This window comes from Sinocyclocheilus rhinocerous, unplaced genomic scaffold, assembly GCF_001515625.1.
Source record: "Sinocyclocheilus rhinocerous isolate Xijiao unplaced genomic scaffold, SAMN03320098_v1.1 scaffold153, whole genome shotgun sequence".
Taxonomy (NCBI): domain Eukaryota; kingdom Metazoa; phylum Chordata; class Actinopteri; order Cypriniformes; family Cyprinidae; genus Sinocyclocheilus; species Sinocyclocheilus rhinocerous.
Genome location: NW_015660878.1, coordinates 2,338,298 through 2,364,317, shown reverse-complemented (window position 1 = coordinate 2,364,317; position 26,020 = coordinate 2,338,298). Strand labels below are relative to the sequence as shown.

Sequence of the window (26,020 nt, the reverse complement as noted above, 5' to 3'; positions counted from 1 at the left end):
GCCGATACGATATATCGGCGACAGGCTCATATCGGCCGATAATATTGGCTAAACGATATATCGGTCGGGCTCTACTCAACATGACTTGCAGTACCCACTTGAGCGCCCCTTTATCAGTTGTAGCAGTTGTGGTTGTATCAATAACAGACCACTAGATGGCGTGAATGAAGAATCAGAGTTGTATTGCAGGGAGCCATGTAGAAATATAAATGAACGATGCATGGTTCTGCTCTAAGCATAAAAGTGTGAAAGGACTGAAAGGACTTCCAGTGCCAGGTAAATGTAAAGCAGATTATGAATATACTTAAGATTCACAACAACGTGTACAACGTGTCTACACCAGACGCGAGCGGCACAATTTGACAAAAGCAAATAGAACCCAGTGATGTTCTCAGCTGTGGATGCGAACTCCAGCGCTCTGACACAAAGGACAATTGGATTTGCAAATCGCGTCCAGTGTGGTGAAAAGACAAGAAAATATGACTAGGCATATCTCGCCCTCAGATTCACCAGTACAAAGGTGGGTAATGAAGCCGAACAAGTTAAGACGGCAAGTAGGCTAGTTAAGTAGTACTATGTTAATCACAATATTTCAAATCATATATCTAATTTTGCTATCAAGGTCATGTCTGAGAGGGTGCATGTTCATAAGTGAATCATGAAAAAAATTGTTTCCTCAAAAATATGAAGCAGCACAACTGTTTTCAGCATTAAAATAATCAGAAATGTTTCTTGAGCTGCAAATCAGCATATTTGAATGATGTGACTCAGCAGATTATTTTGCAAAAGAAACCTCTGCAGGGTGATAAAGACTACACTGCGTAACTTCCCCGCTTTTCATGCGGCCACTTTGCCTGATAAGTAAATAATTGAACGCAAAATATTAATTTGACATTCCAATTACCGCATCATGACTCGCAATACCAGCTTGAGCGCTCCGTTATCAGTTGTAGCAGTTGTGGTTGTATCAATAACAGACCACTAGATGGCGTGAATGAAGAATCAGAGTTGTATTGCAGGGAGCCATGTAGAAATATAAATGAACGATGCATGGTTCTGCTCTAAGCATAAAAGTTACAAGTTTGTGAAAGGACTTCCAGCTCTGACACAAAAGACAATTGGATTTGCAATGTTACATTTGTTGCGTCCAGTTGACATCAGCTGTTGCGGTGCGGCCGTCGCATCCAGTGCGGTGAAAAGACAAGAACATATGACTAACGTTAGGCATATCTCGCCCTCAGATTCACCAGTATGAAGGTGGGTAATGAAGCCAAACAAGTTAAGACGGCAAGTAGGCTAGTTAAGTAGTACTATGTTAATCACAATATTTCAAATCATATATCTAATTTTGCTATCAAGGTCATGTCTGAGAGGGTGCATGTTCATAAGTGAATCATGAAAAAAATTGTTTCCTCAAAAATATGAAGCAGCACAACTGTTTTCAGCATTAAAATAATCAGAAATGTTTCTTGAGCAGCAAATCAGCATATTAGAATAATTTCTGAAGGATCATGTGACACTGAAGACTGGAGTAATGATGCTGAAATTCAGCTTTGATCACAGGAATACAATATATTAAACATACAAATAGATATTTTAAATTGACACATTTCACAATATTGCAGTTTACTGTATTTTAATAAATAAATGCATTCTTGCTGAGCATAAGAGACTTTCTAAAAAAAAAAAAAAAAAAAAAAGAGGAGGGGGCCCTGAAAATATTTTTCTCTTCAAAAGGGGGGCCCGGCAGAAAAAGTTTGGGAACCACTGTTTTACATGATGTAATTTACTTAACATTTCCCTTGATAGGGATCTTGATTTACTAAAACAATTAGTGAATAAAACAATGTAAGCTTAAGCAAATGTAAGTTTTTTTTTTAAATATATATTTGAAGAAAATAGTGTATACATAAACCCACAAGGAAGGCTGGCAGGTGAATTATTTACCGTTATGCTAAGCCAGCAGGATAGTGGTATTCTAAGCCAATGTGCTTAACAACTGAGAAAATCTACGAAGAATTGTTAGTTTTAGTTTTAGTTGTTTTGGTTATACAATACAAGACATTCGTCAGCATATTTATATGGTTGAGACCACATACATAAAGTGATTTTGTAAGATTTTTCAGATCAAGAAAAGCTCTTTCAGCCAGTAGGATTCTGTCTTTGATAGGATCTTGCATGACACTGGCCACACTCAGTTTTATATCCATCCTACACTTTTCTCTTGCTTCTAGTACTCCCAGTGCACATGCTGATATAACACCCATAATCAGATTGTGATCCAGCCATCCAAATGAATTGAGCTGCAGTGTAATTTTTCCTGTTATAGAGCCATTTTATAGCATTTATCAGTTTTATGCAAACATTAATGGCTTTTATGTCTCATTCAGATATGGTAATTGGATTATGTTATTCTTGTGTGAGGAGGGCAATTGGTGTTCTGAGAAAAGGAGGTGATAATCAGATAGGGAAAGAGATACAGAAGAATGAAAAACATGAGGGATTGCTGCCTCACCTTCGTCATGTGATGTGTGAGCTTGTAAATAATTCCCATTGCTTGTTTTGGCCTTGCTTTCTACAGATCCCTAGACTGTTGAGTTTAAAGCCGAACCGAGGGCCAGTATCTGGAGGCACCATAGTTAACATCACCGGCAGCAACCTGGATGCGGGCAGCAATGTCTCAATCATGTTTAAAGACCAGCAGTGCGCCTATCAAAGGTAGGGTTGAATGGAAAGGTACAGCGCACTGCCCTTTGAGATGTCATCGTGCTTTTTGGTTAGTTTGCCGGTCATTCAAAGCCTCTGCCGGATCCAAACCACCAAAGAAAGTCAATACTGATCTTAAGAGCTTGAGAGTTTCTGATCTCTAATCAATAACATCAATAGCCTTCATATGAGCAGAAGATTAAATTAGGTCGAGTATGCTTTGCTTTAATTGGAATACTCTTTACAGCCACATAAAACCAACTCTTTAAAGGGGTCCTATTATGCTCTTTTATAAAGTCTTGATTTTGTTTTGGGGGTGTACTAGAACAGGCTCTCCTACTAGGTTGTTCGAAAAACACATTATTTTTCACATATTTTACATTATTACAACACCTCTCTCCCCAGTCTGTTAGTTCCTGTATCAAATGAAGGCCCGCATTCTTAAATACAAAATGTGCTGTGATTGGTTAGCTAGGCCAGTGTGTGTTGTGATTGGCAGCACTCAGCGCCTGGTTGGGAAATGTCATGCCCCTTACCATAGCCGCATACTGCGAGCTTCAGTGTAAATATTGCGTCAAAATCAAATAAATTTGAGCGCGATTTAAACTCGGATGATTGTAACCACTCTAAGTTTGTCTGCCTTGGGAAAGCTAGCGTGTCTCCGACATAGTAATAACACTCGTTGCCTTCTCTAGTGCAGCTCAACCAGGTCTCATCCCATTTGTCGATATTTGTGATATCACAAATCCTGAAAAATATGCATTGTAGTCCAAAAACGAGTCGTTCATTGTAGTTTTTGAAAAGTGATTTCTGTTAAATAAAATATCTCCTTTTGAAGTGGACTTTGAACTTTGTAACTTTGCAGACTTTTTTATGCTCAAACAGCAACATTACAGACTAAACTAAAGTTGAAAAAGTGAAAAAGCATAATAGGACCCCTTTAATAATACAAAACCAATTAACTGAACCAATTCTTAAAGCAGGTATCAATACATTTATAATAGATTAAATTTTTTCAATTTTTCCATTTTTTGAATTGAAAGTTTAATTTAGTATAAAACTCTTAAATATTGAAAAGTGTAAAGAACGTCTACTCATACACTGTTTTTTTTTTTTCTGACAAAACAGGCGAGGAGGACAGTGGATAACGTGTCGTTCTCACACCTCTATGCAAGGCTACGGAAACGTGTCCGTATCGGTGTTTGTGGATAAATCCCACATTCACAAAGATCTCAAGTTTGAGTATGTGGAGGACCCCACTATCACCAAATTTGAACCTGAGTGGAGCATTTTCAGGTGTGTGTACTACAAAGCCAGTTAAGACAAGGCCGTTGGGGAAACAGCCCATAATTTTGCCCCCAGACCGTGCAATTTCAAATTGATTATCATTATGAACTTTTTATGGTTAAAAATGTATGCACTGTTGATTTTAATCTAATAAAAATATCTAAAGATTATTGTAAAGAACCTCACAAAGTGAATGTTTAACAAACATGGTGTTGTTTTCACAGTGGCAACACACCAGTGACTGTGACCGGGACAAACCTGGACATCATTCAGACTCCTCTCATCAGAGCCAAGTATAAGAACTTGGAGACGGTCAACGTAAGTGCAAACATTTTCCACAGTAAACGATCACTCGGCCTTCACCTAACCTGAGGCTAGTGAACTGGAATGACCATTAGCAGACTATTCCCCCTGCTCCAATCACCTGTGTCGGCTGTGCACCATTGGATCCGGGACAGTAGCTGCATAAAAGAGGGAAATAAGTAGAGAGAGAGAGACAAAGAAACAGACAGAGAACAGGAAAACTGCCAGGTCTCAGCAGCAGTAGCAGCAATGTTCCCATTGTGCGGGAAAGAGGAGAATGCCGTAACACAGGGTGGATGCATAGACAAGGATATCATGTTCCCCGTCTTCAGAATGGACCCAAAGAGCCATGGGAGGCTGCACTCAGTGAGATCTGATTGAAAGGCAACAGAGACAAAAGAGCGTAATGTTATCTCGGGCACGTATCTCACACATGGCCGCATTTAGCATCTGGGCTGCGATATGATTAGGCTTTGGCACACTGCTCCTCAAAGCACGGCAGAAAAAAGTCATACCCTACCTTGCAGTCTCTGAAAGAAGTTGTTTGTGGAGTGCAAGACGTCTCATATCCTTGTTTGTAATGCGATCGCTCATAAGTAGTCTGAAAAGAGTTTGACCTGACTTTTTGCGGTGGGAAAAAAAAGGTGACCTGAAATCTATTTGATCTTGAACAATTCCACCCGTTGCAACTTTCTATAGAAGCCTTTGTGATAGAGGAAGTGAAGGTTCGACTGCCTGGCTGCTATAGCTTTGAGAGGAATCCAATTAAAATGACTGGAGATATCTGTAGGGATGTTTTTGATGGCGAGTCTGCTGTCTGGGTATTTTAACAGCCAACTGCAAAGCACTGTGGGTTCACAAAACTTAAGGGTCTTGTCTGGCTTTTTATTTATACACTTCAAAGTGAATGCATATATAGGTTTGAATAAACCTATGCCATAAGTTTGCATTTAATAAACCTGACCTGTTAATAAGAAAGAAGGGGGAAAAGTAAAGAAGTGGGCTAAGAAACACTGACTTCCTGTAAATAATGATGTGGACAGAATGAGATTAAGTAGTCAAAGGCCTGATAACCACATTTAGCTGCAGTATGTATATGTGACCTATGTGAGAGAAAGAAGAGAGATGAAGACAGACAGAGAGTCAAGGAGAGATGACAATGTCAAATCTCTCTCAGGGAAGTGCGGTTATTTATCCGTTGATGAGTCACCAGCACTGTAAGCACAATCACAGTGTGGCCATTTTAAAAGTGCTAATTTAGTGCTGCTTTGTTGAGACAAAACCTCTTTTGTAGGAAGTTGTGGTTAAATCCAGGTATTTTTATTCATGCATAACTGATTAAAACCGTCTTAATCTGAATTACTGTTTGTAATGTAAATGGAGTATAGTTTATTTTATTCTAAATTGCACATGGACTGCAAATGACTTATTGAATGTTCAATGTCATCTGTTTCCCCTTACCAGATATGTCAGGTTCTGAGTCCCACCACTATGCAGTGCATGGCCCCAGAGCTTCCCTACAGTCTAAGCAGGCAAAAGGAAGTTCCAGAGAGACCCGATGAGTTCGGCTTCATCCTGGACAACGTTCAGTCTGTGCTGGCCCTCAACAGCACCAACTTCATCTACTACCCAAATCCAGTATTTGAACTGCTCAGTGTGTCTGGGGTCCAGGAGCTCAAGCCAGGGTCTCCCATCATACTCAAGGTAAATCAAGCATTTACATAAATTTCAGCATTGTTGGTCTTTCAGTTGTCCATTGCAGTTACTACATTTTGTGAATGTGATTTTCAGGGTAGAAACTTCCTCCCTCCAGCCCCGGGTGGCAACGGGAAGCTTAACTACACTGTTCTGATTGGAGACAAACCTTGCACATTAACTGTATCAGATACTCAACTGCTCTGCGAATCACCCAATCTGACTGGGCGACATAAGGTTCTGGTAAGCTGCTGAATACTGGGGCGCATATCCATTTTCCGCAGTGAACTAATGCTTTGGGGACTTTGTGGTTATTGTACTTTCTGAGAAGTTGGCAGAGAAATAGAAAATACCTCCTCAATAAGAATTATTAGAGCTAAAAAACCTAATAAAAACATTTTATGCTTCTCAGTGGATACTTTAGGTGGCTGCCTGCTTGTTGACAGTCGTGTGAAGTGAAAGTGCTATAGTGACACAATAACAACAAATAAAATAGATTTCCTCCATCTTTAGATGTATATTGATCTGCTTCGAATGGTAGCTCAGGTTATTGAACAAGATACCAGTCTGGCAATTTTACCTACTACAAAGTATTGGATTCATTCAAATCTTCACAAAATGTGCTTCATTTTAGGCCCGTGTAGGTGGCATCGAGTTCTCTCCAGGTGTGGTCCACATCACCTCTGACAGCCCCCTCAGCAGCACCGCCGTCATCAGCATTGCTGGGGCAGGAGGCCTCCTCATCTTCTTCATCGTCATTGTCCTCATTGCCTACAAGCGCAAATCCCGTGAGAGTGACCTCACTCTCAAGCGCCTGCAGATGCAGATGGACAACCTGGAGTCCAGAGTAGCCTTGGAGTGCAAGGAGGGTAAGTAGTCAGGAAGTGGTTTGACTCTGGAGTAAAAAGGTGATGTCAGTCCAGATTGTGAGTCAGAATTTGCACAATCCAGTATGATCAAAATGATCGAAATACTTCATAAACCGCCTCTGCAACATTTGCACAGATTAAATGTTTCCGAGAAGTATTTAGTGATCTCAATCTATTTGTTCTTTGTGTTTTGCGTCTTCCACAGCATTTGCAGAGCTGCAGACAGATATTCACGAGCTCACCAGCGATCTGGACGGAGCTGGTATTCCATTTTTAGACTACCGCACATACACAATGCGAGTCCTGTTTCCTGGCATTGAGGAGCACCCTGTCCTTAGAGACCTGGAGGTAATCTAACAATTTTATTGATGCAAAAATGTTTTGTGAAATAACAAATTTGCATCCAAAGGGCCCTTTGAGATGTTTCTGAGATGTCCCTTTGTTTCTGAGATGCACATACATCCATTTGCATATTCATGTATGCATGTAATTACTGCACATTGTACCTGTGTGAGGAACAGTCACAGTGATGGCTGCTAAGTATATATTTTTTCTTTCTGTTTTTCGGTTCTGAAGGACTAACAGCACAGTGGGGTTGTTGGGAATTAAAGCTGTCACTGTGCTGTTTGTGTTCACCCTCAGTAAACAAAAGACAGCAGCTCTCATTATAATCTACATGCGTGCTCTCTCTCTCTCCCTCACTCATTTTTTTCTTAAAATAATGAGCTGCTCTCTGATTCACAATCAGTCTTTCGTTAATAACAGTAATGACATGCAACTCAACTGTTTTTTTTTTTCTGAGTGTGGGGAACAGAATTAAAATCCAACACAGGGTACACCGAGCTACGGGTTATTTACCCCCCGCTATGACAGTGATGGACAGTTTTAATTGAATCACACACATTTCTTCAGCCAACATATGAGCCACATCTTACCTGCTTATGCCAGCTGAGCTCTGGTTCTAATCAGCTATATCAATTAAGGCTTAATTGGAATAAACGTCCCCTCTCTCTGGAAAAGTTTATTGTAAAATCACAGCTAATGACAGGAACCGTCTCGAGATTTTGACAGGTGTTTAATGATTATTGATGAAAGCAAATGGCATCAAATGATGTCATGAGGTCTCTGCGTGGTTAAGTGTTTGTCATCAGGTATTCTAAGTGCACAGTAAATGCATTTTAACCCAGTGAGCAGCTGTTATTAGATGTAAGCTTTTCATTTGTATCCTGGATTATTTAGCCTTAGGTTTGCTTTTTTATTTGTTTAAATGCCTGTGGGTGTTTCATTGGACACTAGCAGAGGATACTGTAGGCAAATAAGCCTAGCTGAAGTTTAAGTGAGCATTCTTAAACATGACAAAAATAAAATTTGACAGTTGTGATGAGTTGGTTAGCTCTGAAGGGAAGGCTACTTAAAGTCAAATACAACGATTTAAATAAAATATTCTCTTTTTTCTTAACATTCACTAATGAATTGTGCAAAATAAGAACAAGAATGTGAATGTATAAAGCAAATGGTATCATAAATATGTTGATGCTGTATAAATATGCTGGTGAATTATCACATTCAGGCTGTGAAATGTCATCTGTTTGTAACCATTTTTTTCTGCAGGTGCCAGGTTACAGACAGGAACAGGTGGAAAAGGGCCTAAAACTGTTTGGACAGCTTATCAACAACAAGGTTTTCCTGCTGTCCTTCATCCGAACCCTAGAGTCTCAGAGAGGCTTCTCCATGCGAGACCGCGGTAACGTCGCCTCCTTGATCATGACCGTTTTGCAAAGTAAACTGGAGTATGCAACGGACGTGCTCAAACACCTGCTGTCTGACCTCATTGACAAGAACCTGGAAAGCAAGAACCATCCCAAACTCTTACTCAGAAGGTACTAGACACATTTTACATGAAGAGTCATCTTAAAAAATCTAGCCCTGCAGTCCAGTGGGTTTTACTGATTATAAATGCCCCTCAAGTGAGTGTAATCAACAGAGCACGTGTTCTAAATTTTGGAATCATTTCAATCTGCCTGATTCTAATTATAGTCAACTTCATAAACGAGAGCAGATGACCTCTGCAAATTGTCTGTGATACGTGGACTCTAGTGCACTGAATGGGAGTAATTGCATTTGGGGACATCAAAATGCACACTTTCTCTCCCAAACATGTAATGCACTGACATGCTCATCATTGAATTGTAATTAGGATTAATTAGTTTGAGATCCAATTAACAGTGCACTAAAAACCTACTGAATGTTGGGAGATATGTGAACCTCAATTCCCCATGCAATCAACACCTTTGTGTCTCTGGATTCTAACAGCATAGAGGACAATATTATTACCATACCATATTGATTTTTAATTAATTTCACTCATTTGAACACTTCTAATGTTTCTTTAATTTTTCTTAATGTTCTAGCGATCGATTTGTGAAGTTAGTTGTACTTCTGATATTTTTGCTAACTGAAACTACTGGGATGAAAAAATAGAGTGCTTTCAGAGCAAAATAATGACATGAAATACAACTTAATGTATAGGTCAAAACAAGCTTGCTAATAGCGGTAGGCTGATCATGTGACAACTACAAGAGGAGCTCCTTGACTGAATCATAACTGATTCAACACCCTTGATTACAGGCGTGATTAATTGAAACCAGCAAAGGGAAGATTAATTGCACAAAGAGCTGCTGTGCATATTAGCGGAAAATAAAAGAGATTTTTCTTTGTTTCAGTCAGGCTTCTGTCAGAGTCAAAACCAACCCTGTCACCTTTTTGTATGCACCCGAAACATCTGCACTTTGTGATGGATGTTTGCTACAATGTCTCATCATGACCTAGCTTTCAACCAGTGGCTCTCAACACGTTCTGCTTCAGGCTCCAGATTCAACATTTTACAAAAATTCTTTATTGTATAAAAATTATCATTAAAAAGAAACACTGAAATGTATTAAACCATGAAGTGTGTAGATGAGAAGCACAGTTTTAGTCCATCTATTTCAATGGATTAGACCCTCACGGGTATATAGAGCGATCTTCACCACATGGAACCTGTCTAACCTCCAGCAACTGCTTAGGAAGGGACGATACAGAGCACTGGGCCAGAACAGAGAAGCTTAAGCTGTTGTCTGAGAATAATTTTCTCATCCCTGTCTCTCTTTCACTGCATGATTTCTAAATCTGTGTTTAAAATGCAGAGAAGCAGGACATCTTTGGCAGAAGCCTCCAACCAGCTTTCGTTTCCCCATTTCCAAGAAAGCGCTTGCGACGGCCGCCCCATCTGTCCAGCCTCAACCTGAGTTCACAAGCACACACAGGCTAACTAACTAATGGGCGGCTTCTAGAACCATCTGTCATATTTCTCCTTCTCCCTCGCTCCCTGCAGCCCACTCTCCTCATCTACGAATAAAAATAACCTCTCAGATCATGTAGCCTATTTTCTCTATATGTATGGCATCAGTGAAGTCCACGTGGGTCTCCTGTTCCTGCATATGCTCGTACACATATTTTTACTCCGCCGTTTAGTGACCAACACGTTCGTGCACACTTTCATACACATACACACACAGTCAGGCAGAGCTGAATAGAAGTCCTGTGATTATTCTCAGGGGATAATCCTTAGTGAAGGGGGACCATGGTTACGCAGCGGGACCCGACAGTGCGCCGAGCGGACAATCTTCTCCACGTGAGGCGGAGTGCGAAATTGAAATTATTCCTGGTTTCAAGCTGCGTTCTTTAACACGCATGCATTAAGGAGGGGGAGTTTGTTTCAACAGACGATTGTTTGGTTAAGAAAATAAAGCCTATGATGCTGCAACATGAATAACGTCAGCCCATTAGCCAGGTGTGTGTCTGTTCCTGGCTAGCTTTTAGCTGAAGCATAGTTTCAATTTCATAGCATGCTGAGGCTAACTCTCAGTAAAACCTTTACTCAGTCAACCCCACGCACTTAGCAACACAGTTAAATCTATGAACTTGTTTACAAGATGCATTTTCTGCATATAACACACATTTGCTGTGCAGTATCTGTCATAGGGTGACAGTTCTCATTTTTGCAGGGTGTCTGGAATCATAAACCACTCTCAGGTCCTCGAAGTTGGCAGAGCTGGCTGTTCATATCCATTTGCGGTGGCAGAAAGCAGCATCAAATGTAATTGGCCTTTGCTGTATGCGAGAGATGATGAGGAAGATATATGGAGCTCTTTCCTCTCCCTCTTTCTCTTGTTTAAGGAGCGTAGCTCCAATGTGCCTCTTTGCACATTCGACGTGGAGGAATCCTCCAGCAGATTTTGCTTCGTTCCACTACGAAATGGCTGTTTAATCAGGGGGAACTAAGCACCAGGTGCTGCCCACATCCCATTCCTCACCGCTGGATGGGCATCACTTTTCCTGCCTCCCTAAACCAAAGCCAAACAAGCGCTCGCTCTCTGTGCCAGTGATATGTGACATAAGGATTTGGGGGACAGTGATAGTTGGTTGCTCTTGGCGCTGTGGCAAAGTTATGGAGAGGTTGTGCCAGGATTGTCTGGCAACGAGGCTACTTATTCCCCCTCCGGTGAGCCGAGAGGTAACACAGGATATGGGTAAGTGAGTTTATGGGGTCTTGCCAACAATAATTACCATCAAACCAGCCGATAGCACAAGAAAGAGAAAGCTTAATGGGAATAACAGTACACCTAGGCAAGAAGGTGGCGAAAAGCTGTTTTCTTCTTTTATCTGTTTTTTAGGTTACACTTTATTTCGATAGTCCACTTTAGACATTCTATTAACTATAAGTAACTTTGTAACTACATGTCAACTACATGTCAACTAATTCTCATTAATTTGCAACTACATGTCTACTAACTCTCAGAGTAGACTGTTAGGGTAGGTTTAGGGTTAGTAGAATGTTGACAAAGAAAGTGTTAGAAGATATTAAGCAGACAGTCTACTAATACTCTACTAACTGCTAGTTGACATGTATTTGCAAAGTTACTTACTGTTAATAGAATGTCTAAAGTGGACTATCGAAATAAAGTGTTACCGTTTTTTTATACTGCGGTCCATCTCCAAGTTTTCCCCCGCCTACCGTTTCTCTTGTAATTGGTCCAGGCATTGAGAACAGTCAGGAGTGAGGATGATTACAGGGCAGTATTAGGATGGAGATGAAAGGAAAGATGAAACGTGACCCTGTTGACCCCTGGACCTGTCCTCCTTTGGCCCACTCAAGGCAGTGGCTACAAAACAAGGGGACACTAATCCTTTCCAGGTGTTGCGCCAGCTTAGCGGGCACACGCAGACACAAATACGTGCACATGTACACAGTACTGTGCAGCGGCAGGTCTCAATACGGTAGCGGGACAGTGGGAATGCAGGTGGCAGCTGGGATACAGGGCGCTGCAGAGGAGGCGTAGACGCACACACACCACAATGCTGTAATCCTGAAATATTGATGCTCTGTGCCATGGCTCATTGCAGGGCGCCTTGGCAATTCACCAGCTCCCTGCGGCACACACGGGCTGGAGACACCGGATCCACGTATATTGAGTTTCACTTTGTTATAGTTATTATGTATGTACATCTCTCATGCCGGATCAGAGCCTGTGGTCCAAGCGAAGGTGTTAGCCAATCACGATGTACTCCGATGCACACCAGCTTTCCATTCAGCCACCCTTTATTGTAACCTGATCCATTTCGAGCTCAGTGGCCGGACTGTGGGGGGGAGGAAATGAGTCCGGTCTTATTCCAGGCCAGAGCAGGTTCACTTGGCATCAATCCAGCCAGATCATATAAAGGCTTTTAATTGGGTTTCTTGTATTAGGGTCTTGTGGATTATTGTGGTAATAAAGACAGCCTGCAGATTGGGGCTATAGATTCCAGAGCGCAATTCATGTTCCAGCAATTATGTTTGTTTAACAAAGTCCTATTCATTAGGAGACACCGTCCTTTGTGAAGTGAATTTTTCATGGTCGTGGTAATCGCATTTGTGCGTGACACTCACAGTGATAATCGTGGCTTTGTGCTGCTTTTATTTATTTATTTATTTATTTACTCTGTTTATTTGTTTGTTTTTCAGAACGGAGTCTGTGGCTGAGAAAATGCTCACAAATTGGTTCACTTTTCTGCTATACAAATTCCTCAAGGTAAGTCCGTGTTGTGTGTGTGTGTGTGTGTGTGTGTGTGTGTTACCACATATTCAGGTCTGGGCAGCCTAAATGTAATAATTAAGAATCAACCATTAAAATTGCTGAAGAATATTCAGATTAGCCGTTGGCCGATATGCAAAGAAAAGAGATCAGTCACCTTCAAGGTCATTTGGCACATGCACTGTTGAGCACAGAGGAATCAAGTGAAGTCCTGTGGGAGCATTGGCAGTGATGCACTGCAGGTCTTTGACAGAGAGAGTGTGTGTGTCGTTGTGTATGAATATGTGTAGGTGTGTATGTACGTCTGTATGTGAGTGTGCCTGCATGCACTTTTAATCAAAGAGGGTTTAAAGTTGGCCAAGTCTTGCTGACTTCAGCGTTTTTCTGTTCCTATAATGAGACAGTCGGCTTAGCAGGTGCTGCTCAATTCTACATATAGCACTGTGACCGTCAGCACCACCACGGTCCTCTCTAGCACTTGTCATTAATCTCTTAATAAACACATCTGCTGCAATCAGAACATGGCATGTGCAATGTTGCAAGTGTACAGAAATTTCCTGAATTCTGGAATGTACAAAGCAGGCAATAAATTCTGGAAGTCAAGGCTGTTTTGTCCAGTCTGGTTTAACGGATTAGACCTGAGTGAATAAAGCCGAAACATCACTCGAGAGCTTCAGGATTCATTTAAGCTCAAATTGGACTCTACTGTAAGAGAAGGACTTTATTGTGACCTCATCCATGCGAAACCATAACATTATTATTGTAGTCACAGCACATTGATTTGAGTATTATTGAACAGTGCTTGACCAGCTGCCCAGACCACTAGATGGTTTTACAGTCCATTTCTCATTTCAACAAGCATATTTTGCCTAAATTCAGCTAGAGACACTGCAGTTCAGCTTAATTTCTAGCTCAGGGTCTTCAGCATGGGGTCTACCAATTGTTGTTTGATCTTTGTTTTTTTTTTAACATTTAATTTTTTTCAAAAATGGTTAGCAGATAATGTTTATCTAAATGTGTCATTGTCCCTACCACATTAAAATGTATGTAGTAAAATTAAAACAATGTTCAAGTAAAATAAAAATTATTTCTATTATTTTAATGGCTTTGTGATGTAAATGTACAGATGTGGCCATTAAGAATGCACATTTTTTTCCCACGGCATACCGCAATGTGTCATAATCATAACAAAATTTTAAGCCAGGCTAAAAATGCAACATTTTTTACAATAGTTAACAGTGGGTCCCAGCTCTGTCTGTCTGTCCACCAGGGATCGAGTTTAACTATTACTGAAATCCATATGAGTGAAATTGTTGCGTCAGTTGAAATTGACACTAGTGCCACAACTGTAAAGCTCCTTTCAAAATGTCTATTACTGTTACTGAATGAGGGAATGACAGCCCACATTCTCTGTAGGTGGTTGGTGTGAAATTTAAGAGTGAAAGTGACAGTGTCTTTTTTTTCCTCGTGAAGGAATGTGCCGGGGAGCCCCTCTTCTCTCTTTTCTGTGCCATAAAGCAACAAATGGAAAAAGGCCCCATCGACTCTATCACTGGAGAAGCCCGCTACTCACTCAGTGAAGACAAGCTCATCAGACAGCAAATTGATTACAAGACTCTGGTAAGGCTCTGAACCACACCGTGGATGAAGAAAGGAAAGAGGAACAGTTTTGGAAGGATAGAGAAGGAGAGGAGTAAAATAGGAATGAAGAAAAAGACGAGGATAAATGGGTGAGAAGGTGGCTAAGGAGCATGAAAGCATTCAGAAGCAGACAGGTGTGGAGATAGAGAGAAGGGTAAGGTAATTTGTTTGGGTTGACGCAGCATGCAATGCCCACAGTCTTCACGCCTGACAGGGAAAACGCAGGCTTGTTATGACCTTTGACCTGTCTGCTGTCCTGTGGTGATTGGCAGTGTTGTGTTTGGCTGGCCACTGTGACAGGCATGAGCTAAGCCCGTGTTTTCAGGGCTGCATGTATGCCAGGACGGGCTGTTTACTGGGACTGCACGTCAGGAGGATAATCTGTATTCTATGTGAGACTAAGAAAACGAAAGAGGAGGAATGTGGCGAATAGTGTCATCTCTTGGCATCCGACCCATTCCTTTGAACACCGCACTGATTTGATGACTGTAGGAGCCGTTTCAGCTTCATCATTCTGTCCTCACTTCCAAAACACTTAAACGGCTGCAGACTGACCACAATACAAGCCACTACCAATAGCACATTCTGCCTTCTCTAGAAAGATATTGAGGACATTTTCCAGTCAATCATTTCTTACACAATAAGATATGAGTGGTTATGTTATACTGACCAATCAGCATCCACAACATTTTAGCACTGATTTGAAATCCTTCATACTATTTTTAATTCTTCTTCTACACATATTTCCTGTTATAACTTCAGGGCACCTAGATACAGATCTTAGATCTGGATTAAAGTTTGGTTTTGGTTTCAATGCGAAAGCTTTTCTGACAGTTTTTTTTTAGTCCAAGAAAGGGCTTAGCTCTGGCCTTTATTGTTTAGAGGTTATTCTGTGGGGAAACGCGCTCTATCCCTTCGAAAGGTCTGACAAAGCCTTTCCTTACAGCCCACACACAGTGCATTTAATTGTATTGATTCTGGTTTTGGTCCTTCAGGAGAGTCCAAGTAAATGAGCTCTTTTGCAGTGTGTGGGTATTTTATTAACAGACGCCAACAAGGGCCTTCACAGCCTTTATATACCAACTATGAGCTATGTAATTATGTCTGATGATGATGACAGTACCATTGGTGGCATTAATGATGGCTATCAAGGGAGATGAGAAAAATTAGTGTTCATTGCATACTTTTGCAGGCTGAGGTGAGTGAGGTGACTGCTCCCTCAGGGTGGCCAATGGGCTTTTACGTTTGCGCCATTACACCTGCTGACATCGTTCACTAAAGTGCACCTTTACAGGTTTGACTAGACAACTGTCATCCATTAAAGTATGATATTTTAGGTGTTACGCATAGATCCTAGATCAGTCACTATAGCCTCAGTAGATATATAATGTACATGTTACAAGCTCTTCATATAGCTTGGTTAAACTTTTTAACAGAAATTTGTTCTCATGATTCTTCGGCTCACATACACGGATGCATTTTAGCATTCTTTAAACTCTCAATAAATTTCAAATCATGCAGAAAGATCATTTTACAGCCACATAAATATTCCTGTTTCTCCCACACGTGTGCTAATTGGTGTAATTTTGTTCTGTGTTGTGTAGGTGGTGAACTGCATGCATCCAGACAATGAGAAGAGCCCAGAGGTGCAGGTGAAGGTGCTGAACTGTGACACTATCAGCCAGGTGAAAGAGAAGATCTTGGACGCCATCTACAAGAACGTCCCCTCCTCGCACAGACCAAAAGCCTCTGACATGGACCTAGGTAAGACTAATAGATGCCTTTACCCTTTAAGATCTGTTTTCCTCATCAGCCCTTCATTTGCTCTTGGACAGGAGATTCAATGTGTGAATCAATGACATCGACTTTTGTGGAATGATGGGTCAAATGAAGGTTATTGGTGTTCATTATATCAATATCGGCCTATCTCAAAATCTGTTATTTCTCATTTGACAGACAGGGTCCTAGGGCATAATCGTAATAGAGGTTCCAATAATAAAGTCCATAAATTGCCCCTTATGGGATTCGAACCACTGACCGTGGGATTATTAGCCCAATTCTTTAAAAAACACTCCACTAGCAAAGACAGTTGGCATACACTTTTTATCCAAAGAGACATGAGTCAAAGCAGGATCAATGCACCTATACTGTACATAAGTGGCTTACACAATCATATAATATACACTGAGGATCCGTGTCTCCTCTGGAATTTGAACTTCAAACCTTTGGAACTACAATTATGTTGTACACACACCTTCCATCTCCAAATTGCACATTTTGTTATTTGCCAGACACCACCTTATCCAAAGCCAAAAGGTTACAATACATTAATATCAAAGACGATCCATCTTAAATACCCCTTTTCTGGTTTAGTCTTGCTCAGAAGTGATTGAACATGCCAGTAAACATTGGTTTCATGATTAACTTTTGTATTGCAAAGCATGTTTTACATCCTCCAACCAAATTCACACCCTAACCCAAAGTTCATTGGAGATGCCGTAACTTTAAAGTTAATCTGTCCTGGTTTCTGGAGTTTGAACTGGCAACCTACTCATTACAACCCCAGCACTTTAACCACTAAGCTCTTCCCGCCTCCATGCATGTGTTAAACATACATGCTGTTAAAAAAAATATCAACTGTGACAGTATGTGGGTTTATTTATACACACCTAATTGACAGGTGGGAGCATCTCATAGGTATTGGGAAAAAATTGGTAGGCTGATCCGTGCAGATCTATTTTTCCACAAATTCCAAATGAGAATCTGATTGTTTATTCTGTACACTACTCCTTCCACACTGACTGGACTAATCTTTTTTTTTTGTTGTTAGCATATTTCTCAAGTCGTAGCCTAACGCTAGTCTATCCATAAGGGATTAGGACCATGATAAGTGAAGAAATAATTTTACCCTCTTTGACAGGCTCTCCTGTGTAAAATGCTTTTATGGGCCCCGGAGGGCGAGCGTGTTGTTTTATTATTGTTTTATTAGGGGGGAGAATTGGACGATGTCTGTGGGACTGTGTGTGAGTGTGTTGTAAGATAAAGCAACGGGCGTCCCTGGTTGAGAGGAGGCATCTCGGCATTCCGTAAACGGATCTCAGGGTCTCCTGAGCCCCGGCACACTCTCTGGCCCTGATCCGGGGGCCAGATAAAGATAATGGGTAATAGGAATGAGGTAGCCTCCATCTCCTCGATCCCTCTGAGACAGATTGGACCGGAGTGTTTCTGTCCCTTGCCTTTGTTTTTAATTCTCTCTGTCACAGTCCCCTGAGGCCAGGGATGGAGGGAGGGAAGATAGAGGGAAAGAATGAGAGTGATGCAAATCAATGCACTTCAGCCCATCTCAGTCTCTATTTTAACAATCTCGTTGGCTTTATTCTCTATCCAGCTATATCCTGCTGCTGTTGCTTTCAGCCCTATTTTATTTTCATTTCTATTCTGTCCTTTTCATTTCACTTTTATTAAGTTTATTTTCTTTTTTGTAGTTTCTAGTCACTTTTTTCTTTTTGTGTTTTTAGGTTTTCTCACATCTTTCTTTTATACTTTTTTTTTTTTTTCTTTTCATTTGGTTTTTCTTCTAGTTTTGTTTTTCTTTTAGCTTCTATTCTTCCCTCTGTTTACTTTTCTGTTTGCACTTCGAGTCTAGGTTCATTTGCATGTTTATAGACAGCACTGTAGTGAGATATAAAACAATGGTCGGGCCTCTCCTGGAGATTTGAAGTTATTCTCATCACCCAGAGACATGTTTCATCATCTTGCCTGTTATTGCTGTTTTGCTTTTCTGGTTGGAATCAGAGCAAAAGATAGCAGCAGGCGGTGTGAAGAGGCCTCACTCCTCTAGCGTTCCAATCATACATTCATTTGCAGCGGAGGGGAGTCCAAAAAAAAGAATGAGAGAGACGTCTCTCTTGTTCCTGGCCATGTTATCCGTACATCACATTGCAAAGGGATATGTTTATTTCATTCAGCACTGATTCCCATCGCATCGCCGTTTCACGTTGCTGTTTTTGCTGAGGCTGCAGACAGTGGCTGGTGGGTGCTGAGGGGAGGGTGGGAGAATATCTTCGCATTTTGTTGTGCATCTCTAGTGAGCTCAGTAACTACAATAAGAGCAAGCTCAGCGGGAGGCTTAACGCGGTCGATCAGGGCCGTTTGGGCTCAGGATGCTCGGCCCACTACAGATGAAAAAGGAAGTGACTTTCAGCAGTGGCTGTAATCACGCCCATCGATCCACTGGCCTCGAAGGCCCGGCTCTCTAACAAAGGGCAGAAGAGATTAATTTACCTTTTCTTTCCTTCCTCCCTTTCTCAAATGCTCCTTCACGTACCCTTATTTTCTCTCTCGTTTTTATGTCTTTCTCCTGCTCTCTCTCAGTATAGGCTTTGTCCCTTGCCTCTTTTCTTCTATTGTTCCTTTTCGTTTTTAAGTTTAAAGAAAGTCATTTTTTAGCTCTACTTTTTCTTTCAAAGCTGAAGAAAGAGAATCATTTTTAAGATTACTGTATACTATAAATAGCAGTAAATTTATCATCACAATAGGAGTGTCTGCTTGAATGTGAAAGCTTAACGTGGCTTAATGCATTGAAAATATTGCTTGTTCAAAAAACAAACAAAAAAAGAATTGCTGTGGTTTGCTAAAGTTTTTGTGTTTGGAATACTTTCTGTGTCCAATTAATATTCAGAGGCAACTATACAAGTTATTTCACTCTGTAAACAGTTAATATCTTTAATGATATAATTTAATTTAATATAATTTAATGTAAGATTCCGTGTTCATTAGGAACAGATGACATTGTATCATTGAAACATACATATTCTTGTAAAGCTGCATTGAAACAATCTCTGTTGTAAAAAGTGATATACAAATATATGTGAATGGAATTTAATTGGTTCTGCTGCACTTTCAAAATGAGTATTAATCACTGGATGTTGTCATTGCAGAGTGGCGTCAAGGCAGAGTAGTACGAGTCATCCTTCAAGATGAAGATGTTACGACAAAGATTGAGGGTGACTGGAAAAGACTCAACATGCTGACTCACTACCAGGTAATGTCCTGTGTATGCAGTATTCATGACCAGACACGTTTCCAGGTAAACTTATTCCTGTAACGAGGTGTTCAGTTTTAGATTTTTATACAGTCCGAGGTCCAAGACATGAATGCTTCAGAAGGGGTGCATTCTTTCTTCTTTCTATCATCCCTACCATCTACTTCAAGGCTTCTTGTGAGAAAAATTGTTGAAGAGGTTGTTTGCTGTTTTAGACTGAAATCTTTTTCAGTTAGTGTATAGAAAGATATCTGCTGTCACAAAAGATTGTTTTGAGCCTTTGAAATCTATCTTAAATCAGAAGGAGGACAAGCATTGTACCTGCTGGTTTCTATTTAAAGCAGCATCTCCAGATGTCCCAGTACATTTAATCTGACAGCAGTGGGATGCAGGTGGATCTGTAGCTTGACACCCGGTTTAGATGATCTAGCTAATGACTTTTGATAAACAGCTCTCTGCGTGATATGATTTTTGACGTGGGCTTTCAATAATAGTGCAGATTCTGACAGAGTAACTAATACTGGAACAAAGAGATTTGAATGCGAGATGAATGTCTTTCATGAAGCTCAGAAGTGTAATGCTCTATTTATGTTCGTCTCAGATGAAACAAGGAACCTTTATGAGGTGATTACCACAAAAAAGAATGAGCAGAGAAAAGATACTCTGTGAGGGTAATTGCTTTTGTTAGTGTGTCTTAGTTGATCTAGTTTAGGGAAACATACACACTGTTAACATTCATTGCATCTCAGCCCTATCGAACACTTTTATGCCCCCTTTGACCTATATAATAGGGTGCAGTCAAGGCACATTCAGGTCATTTAGAAAACCTACTCTGACTGACAGATCTCCAACGTGGTGGACAGGGACCATCGAGTTTCAGGGGTCAGGTATGGCAATGCTGTCTCAGCAGAGGACTGATAAAATCTGTCTATCTGCAATTATATAAACACTCAAAACGTGAGAACTGGGAGGGGCAGTTTAGGGTGGAGAGGAGACAGGCAGCGCTTCATTACGGTGTAAATTATTTCCTCCGTAAGCCACACTCCAAATGAGCTTTTTGAGAGAGTAGTCTGCACAGTACTCAAATTAAATGTCATGGGGCGGCGCATGGGTGCAGGGCTGCAAGTGGCAGGATGGATTAACTGTTGATTGGAATCGGAGATGAGATAATGAAGACAGAAGTTAATTCATTTTCAGTCGGGGAGGGCATGCTATCCTTGACAAAAAAGCTATCAGACACCCTAAGCCTGTTAGAGTTGCTGAAGACCCTCTGTGCACCCCGTACCATTTTCCATTTCTTCATTGCTGTCCTTGCACCAAATACGTGTTCATGACAGACTTCCTTTCATTTGTAATAGCACCGAATTCCCTTGTTTAGTCTAGTAAACAACACGAAAAGTCGTACAGTGTCACACTAAATCATTAAGGATCCTCTGTGCATTTCTAATGTATATCTCAAGTCATCTTTGATACTTTCCTCCAAATCGAGGTGCTACAAATGCATCTGGCTCTGACATTAATTCTTTGATGTCTTCTTAGGAAGCTTCACATTGGGGTTGTATAAGCCCCATCTCGGATATCTGACGTGTCTGAATGCTATCAGGAACACAGAGACTCTCTTAAAGCGTAAACTTGCCCGCAGAGGAAAGATAAAAGAGAAAATCTCTGCTGTTTTCTAAAAAGCCCCTTTTCAGGGAAATATAGCCCTTGTCTGAAGTATCCTTTCACACAGTCATTCATCTATACTGAGGTGTGTTTGATTCTGTTGAAGTTTGGACGGCTGTCCTCATGGGCCGCGGCAGTAAACGAGGACGACTTCATGTCGAGTTTGTCCGGGGAGAAAAGAGGTTAAGGGTGTAAAAATAATGTCCTAATGGTCTGTGAAGCCCATATTCTCCCTCCTGCTGTGGTTTGGGTCCCCATGCAGTTCTGAGCCCACATCATCTAGATCTATAGTCACCTCAGTTAACCCTATAAGTGCCGCAGGCATCCAATGGCAAATTATGTGGATGGAGGGATGTGTGGTTGGGTAGTAGAGGCCCCCATGTGTTAATTGAATTTGGCTTGCTAAGGCTTACTGTGGTTAGCAGTTGCTGAGGCATATAGTTAAATAGCCCGACCCATCCCACCGGAAGGGACTTATTGAAATGGAAGCAGATTATCCCATCCTGTCCCTCACTCATGCAGTTTAACATTTACCTAGATGAGAAATAAAATATTTTTGGACCAATGACCCAAACTCTATGCAACCATTAAGGTGCTGAAGACATCATACTTGTTTTTTAAAGACGTCTGAAATGTTGTGTAGGATAATCTTTGTTTCTTTGTCCGCAGGTGCCTGATAATGCTGTGGTAGCTCTCGTACCAAAGCAGGTCACCGCATACAACTCTGTGAACAACTCCACGGTCTCCAGAACCTCTGCTAGCAAATATGGTTTGTGTTTGTCAACTTTTTTTCTAATTCTAAAATGCATCCATATCTCTGAAACAAAACGTACGGCACACTATATAAAACAATAATCAACTGACTAAAGTTTCTACAGCAGGGTAGGGTAACATTCCACCTGAGCTGCACTAAGAACAGAAAAGGAGTATAAAAACAGTCTTGTCATCTCACAGGGAGGTAAGAGATGTTAAATGTGTATCGTCTCAGCCACTCACAAAAGAGAACAGGAACAAAGCTCAAACGGAATTACGTGGAGAGAGCCGAGATAGTCTGGCAGCATACAAAGGTAAAAGCAAGCGGCAACCTCCCGCTCTCTCTCGTGAAGCCAACACGGAAGTGACTTAAACTGTAATTCGTCAACTGGCCGCTAGAGGCTGGCTGCAAAAGGGAGTCAATCCCATAGACTCCCCATGTTAAAATGCCCAACTTTACAGCAGAAAAAAACATGTTTACAGCCTGGTTCAAAAAATGATTTTGGTCTATATAGCTAATTTTGCCCTTCATGACAACTGTGAGGGGGGTGAATTTTTTTATAACTCATCCGTTTAAATTATATTAAGCCTTAAAGTTATGCATAATTAAGGGCGTGGCCACTTGAGTGACAGGTGGATTGCCGCTGCTGTCACCACCGTCGAGCTAGGTGGGCGTGGTTTCAGCAACCAGCTCCCGCCTCTTTGCCCATTTTCGATTATCCGGGAGTGACGCACGGTGACGTGCTGCCAAGATGGCGACGGCCGCCTCCGCCCACTTTGAGCTTCAAAAACGCTCTTCGGAAGCCAACGGGTGACGTCACAGACACTACGTCCATGTTTTTATACAGTCTATGGGTAAAAGCAGGGAAAATGAGTCTCTTTGCACTTGACTTCCCTCCTGAGACTCAGTCCCTGTCATTCGCCCGCCATCAGTCCCTCGTACGATTGGGTCTGATAAAGCGCAAGATCAAAGCTCAGGGCTGTCCGAGCACTCCAAATAGACATCAAATAGACCATTAAAATCATCTCATCTCCATATACTTTCCTGCACTCTAAATGAGCCTTATAGAAGAGAGAGAGGGAGTGTGACTGATGGGAAAGATAGGAAAAAAATGCCATACATCACTTCACTCTTTCAGAATTAGCTTCAAACGACATTGAGGCTCTTCTAACAGGTTCAGCAAGAGACACGTTTTGAAACACCTGGAAAGACATTTTGTGAGACCTTTGTGAGGCTGGTTATTAATTAGATCTCTACTAAAATATAGGCTACGTTCACACAGTCAGTGCTTATAATGAACAATTTGTGCTACAGAAAACTTGCTTGGTTAATACAGCAAATATCAACACTCACTCTCAAAATTTGGTCAAGTCTTGAATATTTGAACTCCAAATTGAGGCGGTGTGAACATAGCCACACCGAGATCAGCACCAGGGGAAGAAATGCAAATATACACACTCAACATCATTCCTTTTTTTTGTTTGTCATCCTCTCTGTTCTTCTTTTCCTGAAGGTGTTATTGTCTTTCTTTATCAGGATCCTCCTCCTCTTCTCTCTCTGCTTCTTTCCCCTGGAGAGATTGATTTCTGTTGCATCTGCCACTGTGAACCATTTTTTTTATCTTACCAAATCAGGCCTTTACCAATCAATTTTTTTTCACACTGTGTAAACAATCATTGAGCTCCGGGTTTTTATTTTTTTTTAAATGTCATGGCTGATCTCTCCCTATTGGCTGAAGCATGAATATTTCATCTGGCCTGACACCTGTTCGATTTTGTGTCCGCAAAAGTGAGCAAACGCGCACGTTCACCAGAGAGAAAGTGCGCAGGAGAGCGAGGGATGAAAAATTAAGGATCCGTATGTTCTAAATGATTCATATCCAATCTCGAGTACTGCACAACAAAAGGCAACGTGTTTTGTACAGATAGGAACAGATTTGAACAGCTGCATGGGACATTTGTCAGCAAAGGAAGAATGAGGAGGAACTGCCATCTGATGGGTCTTTGTCTTTTCACTCCAACAGAAAACATGATCAAGTACACGGGCAGTCCAGACAGCCTGCGTTCCCGCACACCAATGATCACACCTGACCTGGAGAGCGGCGTCAAGGTGTGGCATCTGGTGAAGAACCATGAGCATGGAGACCAGAAGGAGGGAGACCGTGGCAGCAAGATGGTCTCGGAGATCTACTTGACCAGACTGTTGTCCACCAAGGTAAGCTCTGCCACCATGTTTAATATTCCAGCCGTTAGACACATGCCAGAACGTATTGAACGGCCCCGAAAATGGTTGAAGTTGTCAACAGATCTAATCCTTCCTGAAACAAGCGAAGCTTCTAGAATGAGATCAAATGGCAAGATTGTGGAGTTAGTGACTGTCGCAAGAGGCCACAGTGTCAGATGGTTCATGTTTATGCTGTTTGCGCCAAACTGCAGTTTGTCTGTTTTTTTCCATTAGTTTCATGCTGACTGACTTGACGTCACAGCAACAGCAGAGCTGGTAAACAGAGTACTGATCCCTCACTACCAGAAAAGCATAGTGCTTCAAGGACATCAGGAAGCTGAAGAAATGGAATAGAAGATTTTGTTTGATTAAGCAGGCATCAATATTACTATAGATCATTATTCAAATCCATAACCCTCAGAGTTGTACTTTGGCACTCAAGTCATCCTGTACTGTAAACCTAAAAACATAGCAGTTTATTGATGACAGTTGTGCTATGACTTTTATAAATAACTGGACGATCCACAAAGGGAAGATTCACAAAGAAAAGAAACCCCATAGTTGTGACTTAGTGTTTGGTTAAACTTGGATGTGAAGGCCCCTGTCCATGTTTTCTTAAAGGCTGGGAAACTGAAGTACTGGCACAGAAATCTGCTTTTTGCAGAACTGCATGTGTCTATGATTCTGACCATCAAGAAATGTTCCTGATGTAACCAAGTAACCGAGTGTCACACAACTTTTTTCGAACACACAAATGCCCTAGTGATTACCTTACTCCGCTTGCAGACTGTGTGTCATATTTTTAGATGGATTATTTCTGTGAAATAACCAGTTTATCACAGACACCATCTCTCTTGGTGAAAAATGATTGGTGTGACAGCACAGTAATTGACTGTTTGGCTTTCACCCCTGCAATAAATACCAGTGATCTGCCTGGGGTGCTGATGCTTTCCGCATTCGGTCCATCAGCGTCTCTGAGGATGGGTGAGCTTTACCTTTTTCCATCTCCCTACATTATGCCAGGCTTTATTTAATCTTTCTTCCTCTACCGTTCTGTCTTTTGCACTTTTCCCTCCTCTTTCTGTTTGCAATTACACAAATGTTCTTTCCTCACCTGTCCGGAACGAGATCACTTGAAGTTTAATGCTTCTACGACTGCCTGCCTGTGTCTGATAGCATGCTTTTAAGTGCGCTATAATGACCAGGTACATTTCAAACGGCTGCAAATAGCCACTTTGGTTTCTGGGCGACTAATGATGATGTCAGTCGTCACACAGGATGACACCTGTCAGAACCCTCGCAGCCATCCCTGTTGCCAGCCTCCTGCAGCTGTCGCTGCGTTGATACAGGACGCGAGTGAGAAATATGTATTTTCATCTTCATAGGGAAAAGATAAGCTGTCAGGGATCTGGGACACAGTAGAATTATTGTCGTGATTGTCAGCTAACGGGATTTTTTTCTTCTTCCCCGTCGACTCTTGCCGTCTGCTCAAACGGAAATAGGATTTTGTGTGCTGTGCCTTGTGCACACCTCATCCGGATGCGAAGCCGGTGCTGGCTGCGAGATATTTTCCTCTCTCTCTCTCTTCCGTGCATCCTATCAGTTCTTTCATTACAAGTGGATTAGATTCTGTCGTCTTCTCTCCTTCTTAGACTCGCCGCCATTAAATCAAATTAGGGTCAATGGTGCGGGGTGGACGTTAATCCATCTGCACAAAGCA

General features: G+C 41.4%; 1 protein-coding gene across 1 annotated transcript in view; it reads left to right on the top strand.

Moving 5' to 3' along the window:
* The window catches only part of LOC107725603 (plexin-A4-like), a 220,866-nt gene that overhangs the window by 181,719 nt on the left and 13,127 nt on the right, over positions 1-26,020 (top strand). The window contains exons 15-28 of the mRNA XM_016534921.1: positions 2,582-2,718; positions 3,835-4,002; positions 4,218-4,311; positions 5,761-6,000; positions 6,088-6,234; positions 6,626-6,860; positions 7,066-7,208; positions 8,472-8,740; positions 12,904-12,970; positions 14,447-14,593; positions 16,219-16,378; positions 19,555-19,658; positions 21,993-22,092; positions 24,101-24,291. Coding sequence (XP_016390407.1) covers positions 2,582-2,718; positions 3,835-4,002; positions 4,218-4,311; positions 5,761-6,000; positions 6,088-6,234; positions 6,626-6,860; positions 7,066-7,208; positions 8,472-8,740; positions 12,904-12,970; positions 14,447-14,593; positions 16,219-16,378; positions 19,555-19,658; positions 21,993-22,092; positions 24,101-24,291 — 2,202 coding nt within the window. The remainder of the gene's footprint in view (positions 1-2,581; positions 2,719-3,834; positions 4,003-4,217; positions 4,312-5,760; positions 6,001-6,087; positions 6,235-6,625; positions 6,861-7,065; positions 7,209-8,471; positions 8,741-12,903; positions 12,971-14,446; positions 14,594-16,218; positions 16,379-19,554; positions 19,659-21,992; positions 22,093-24,100; positions 24,292-26,020) is intronic.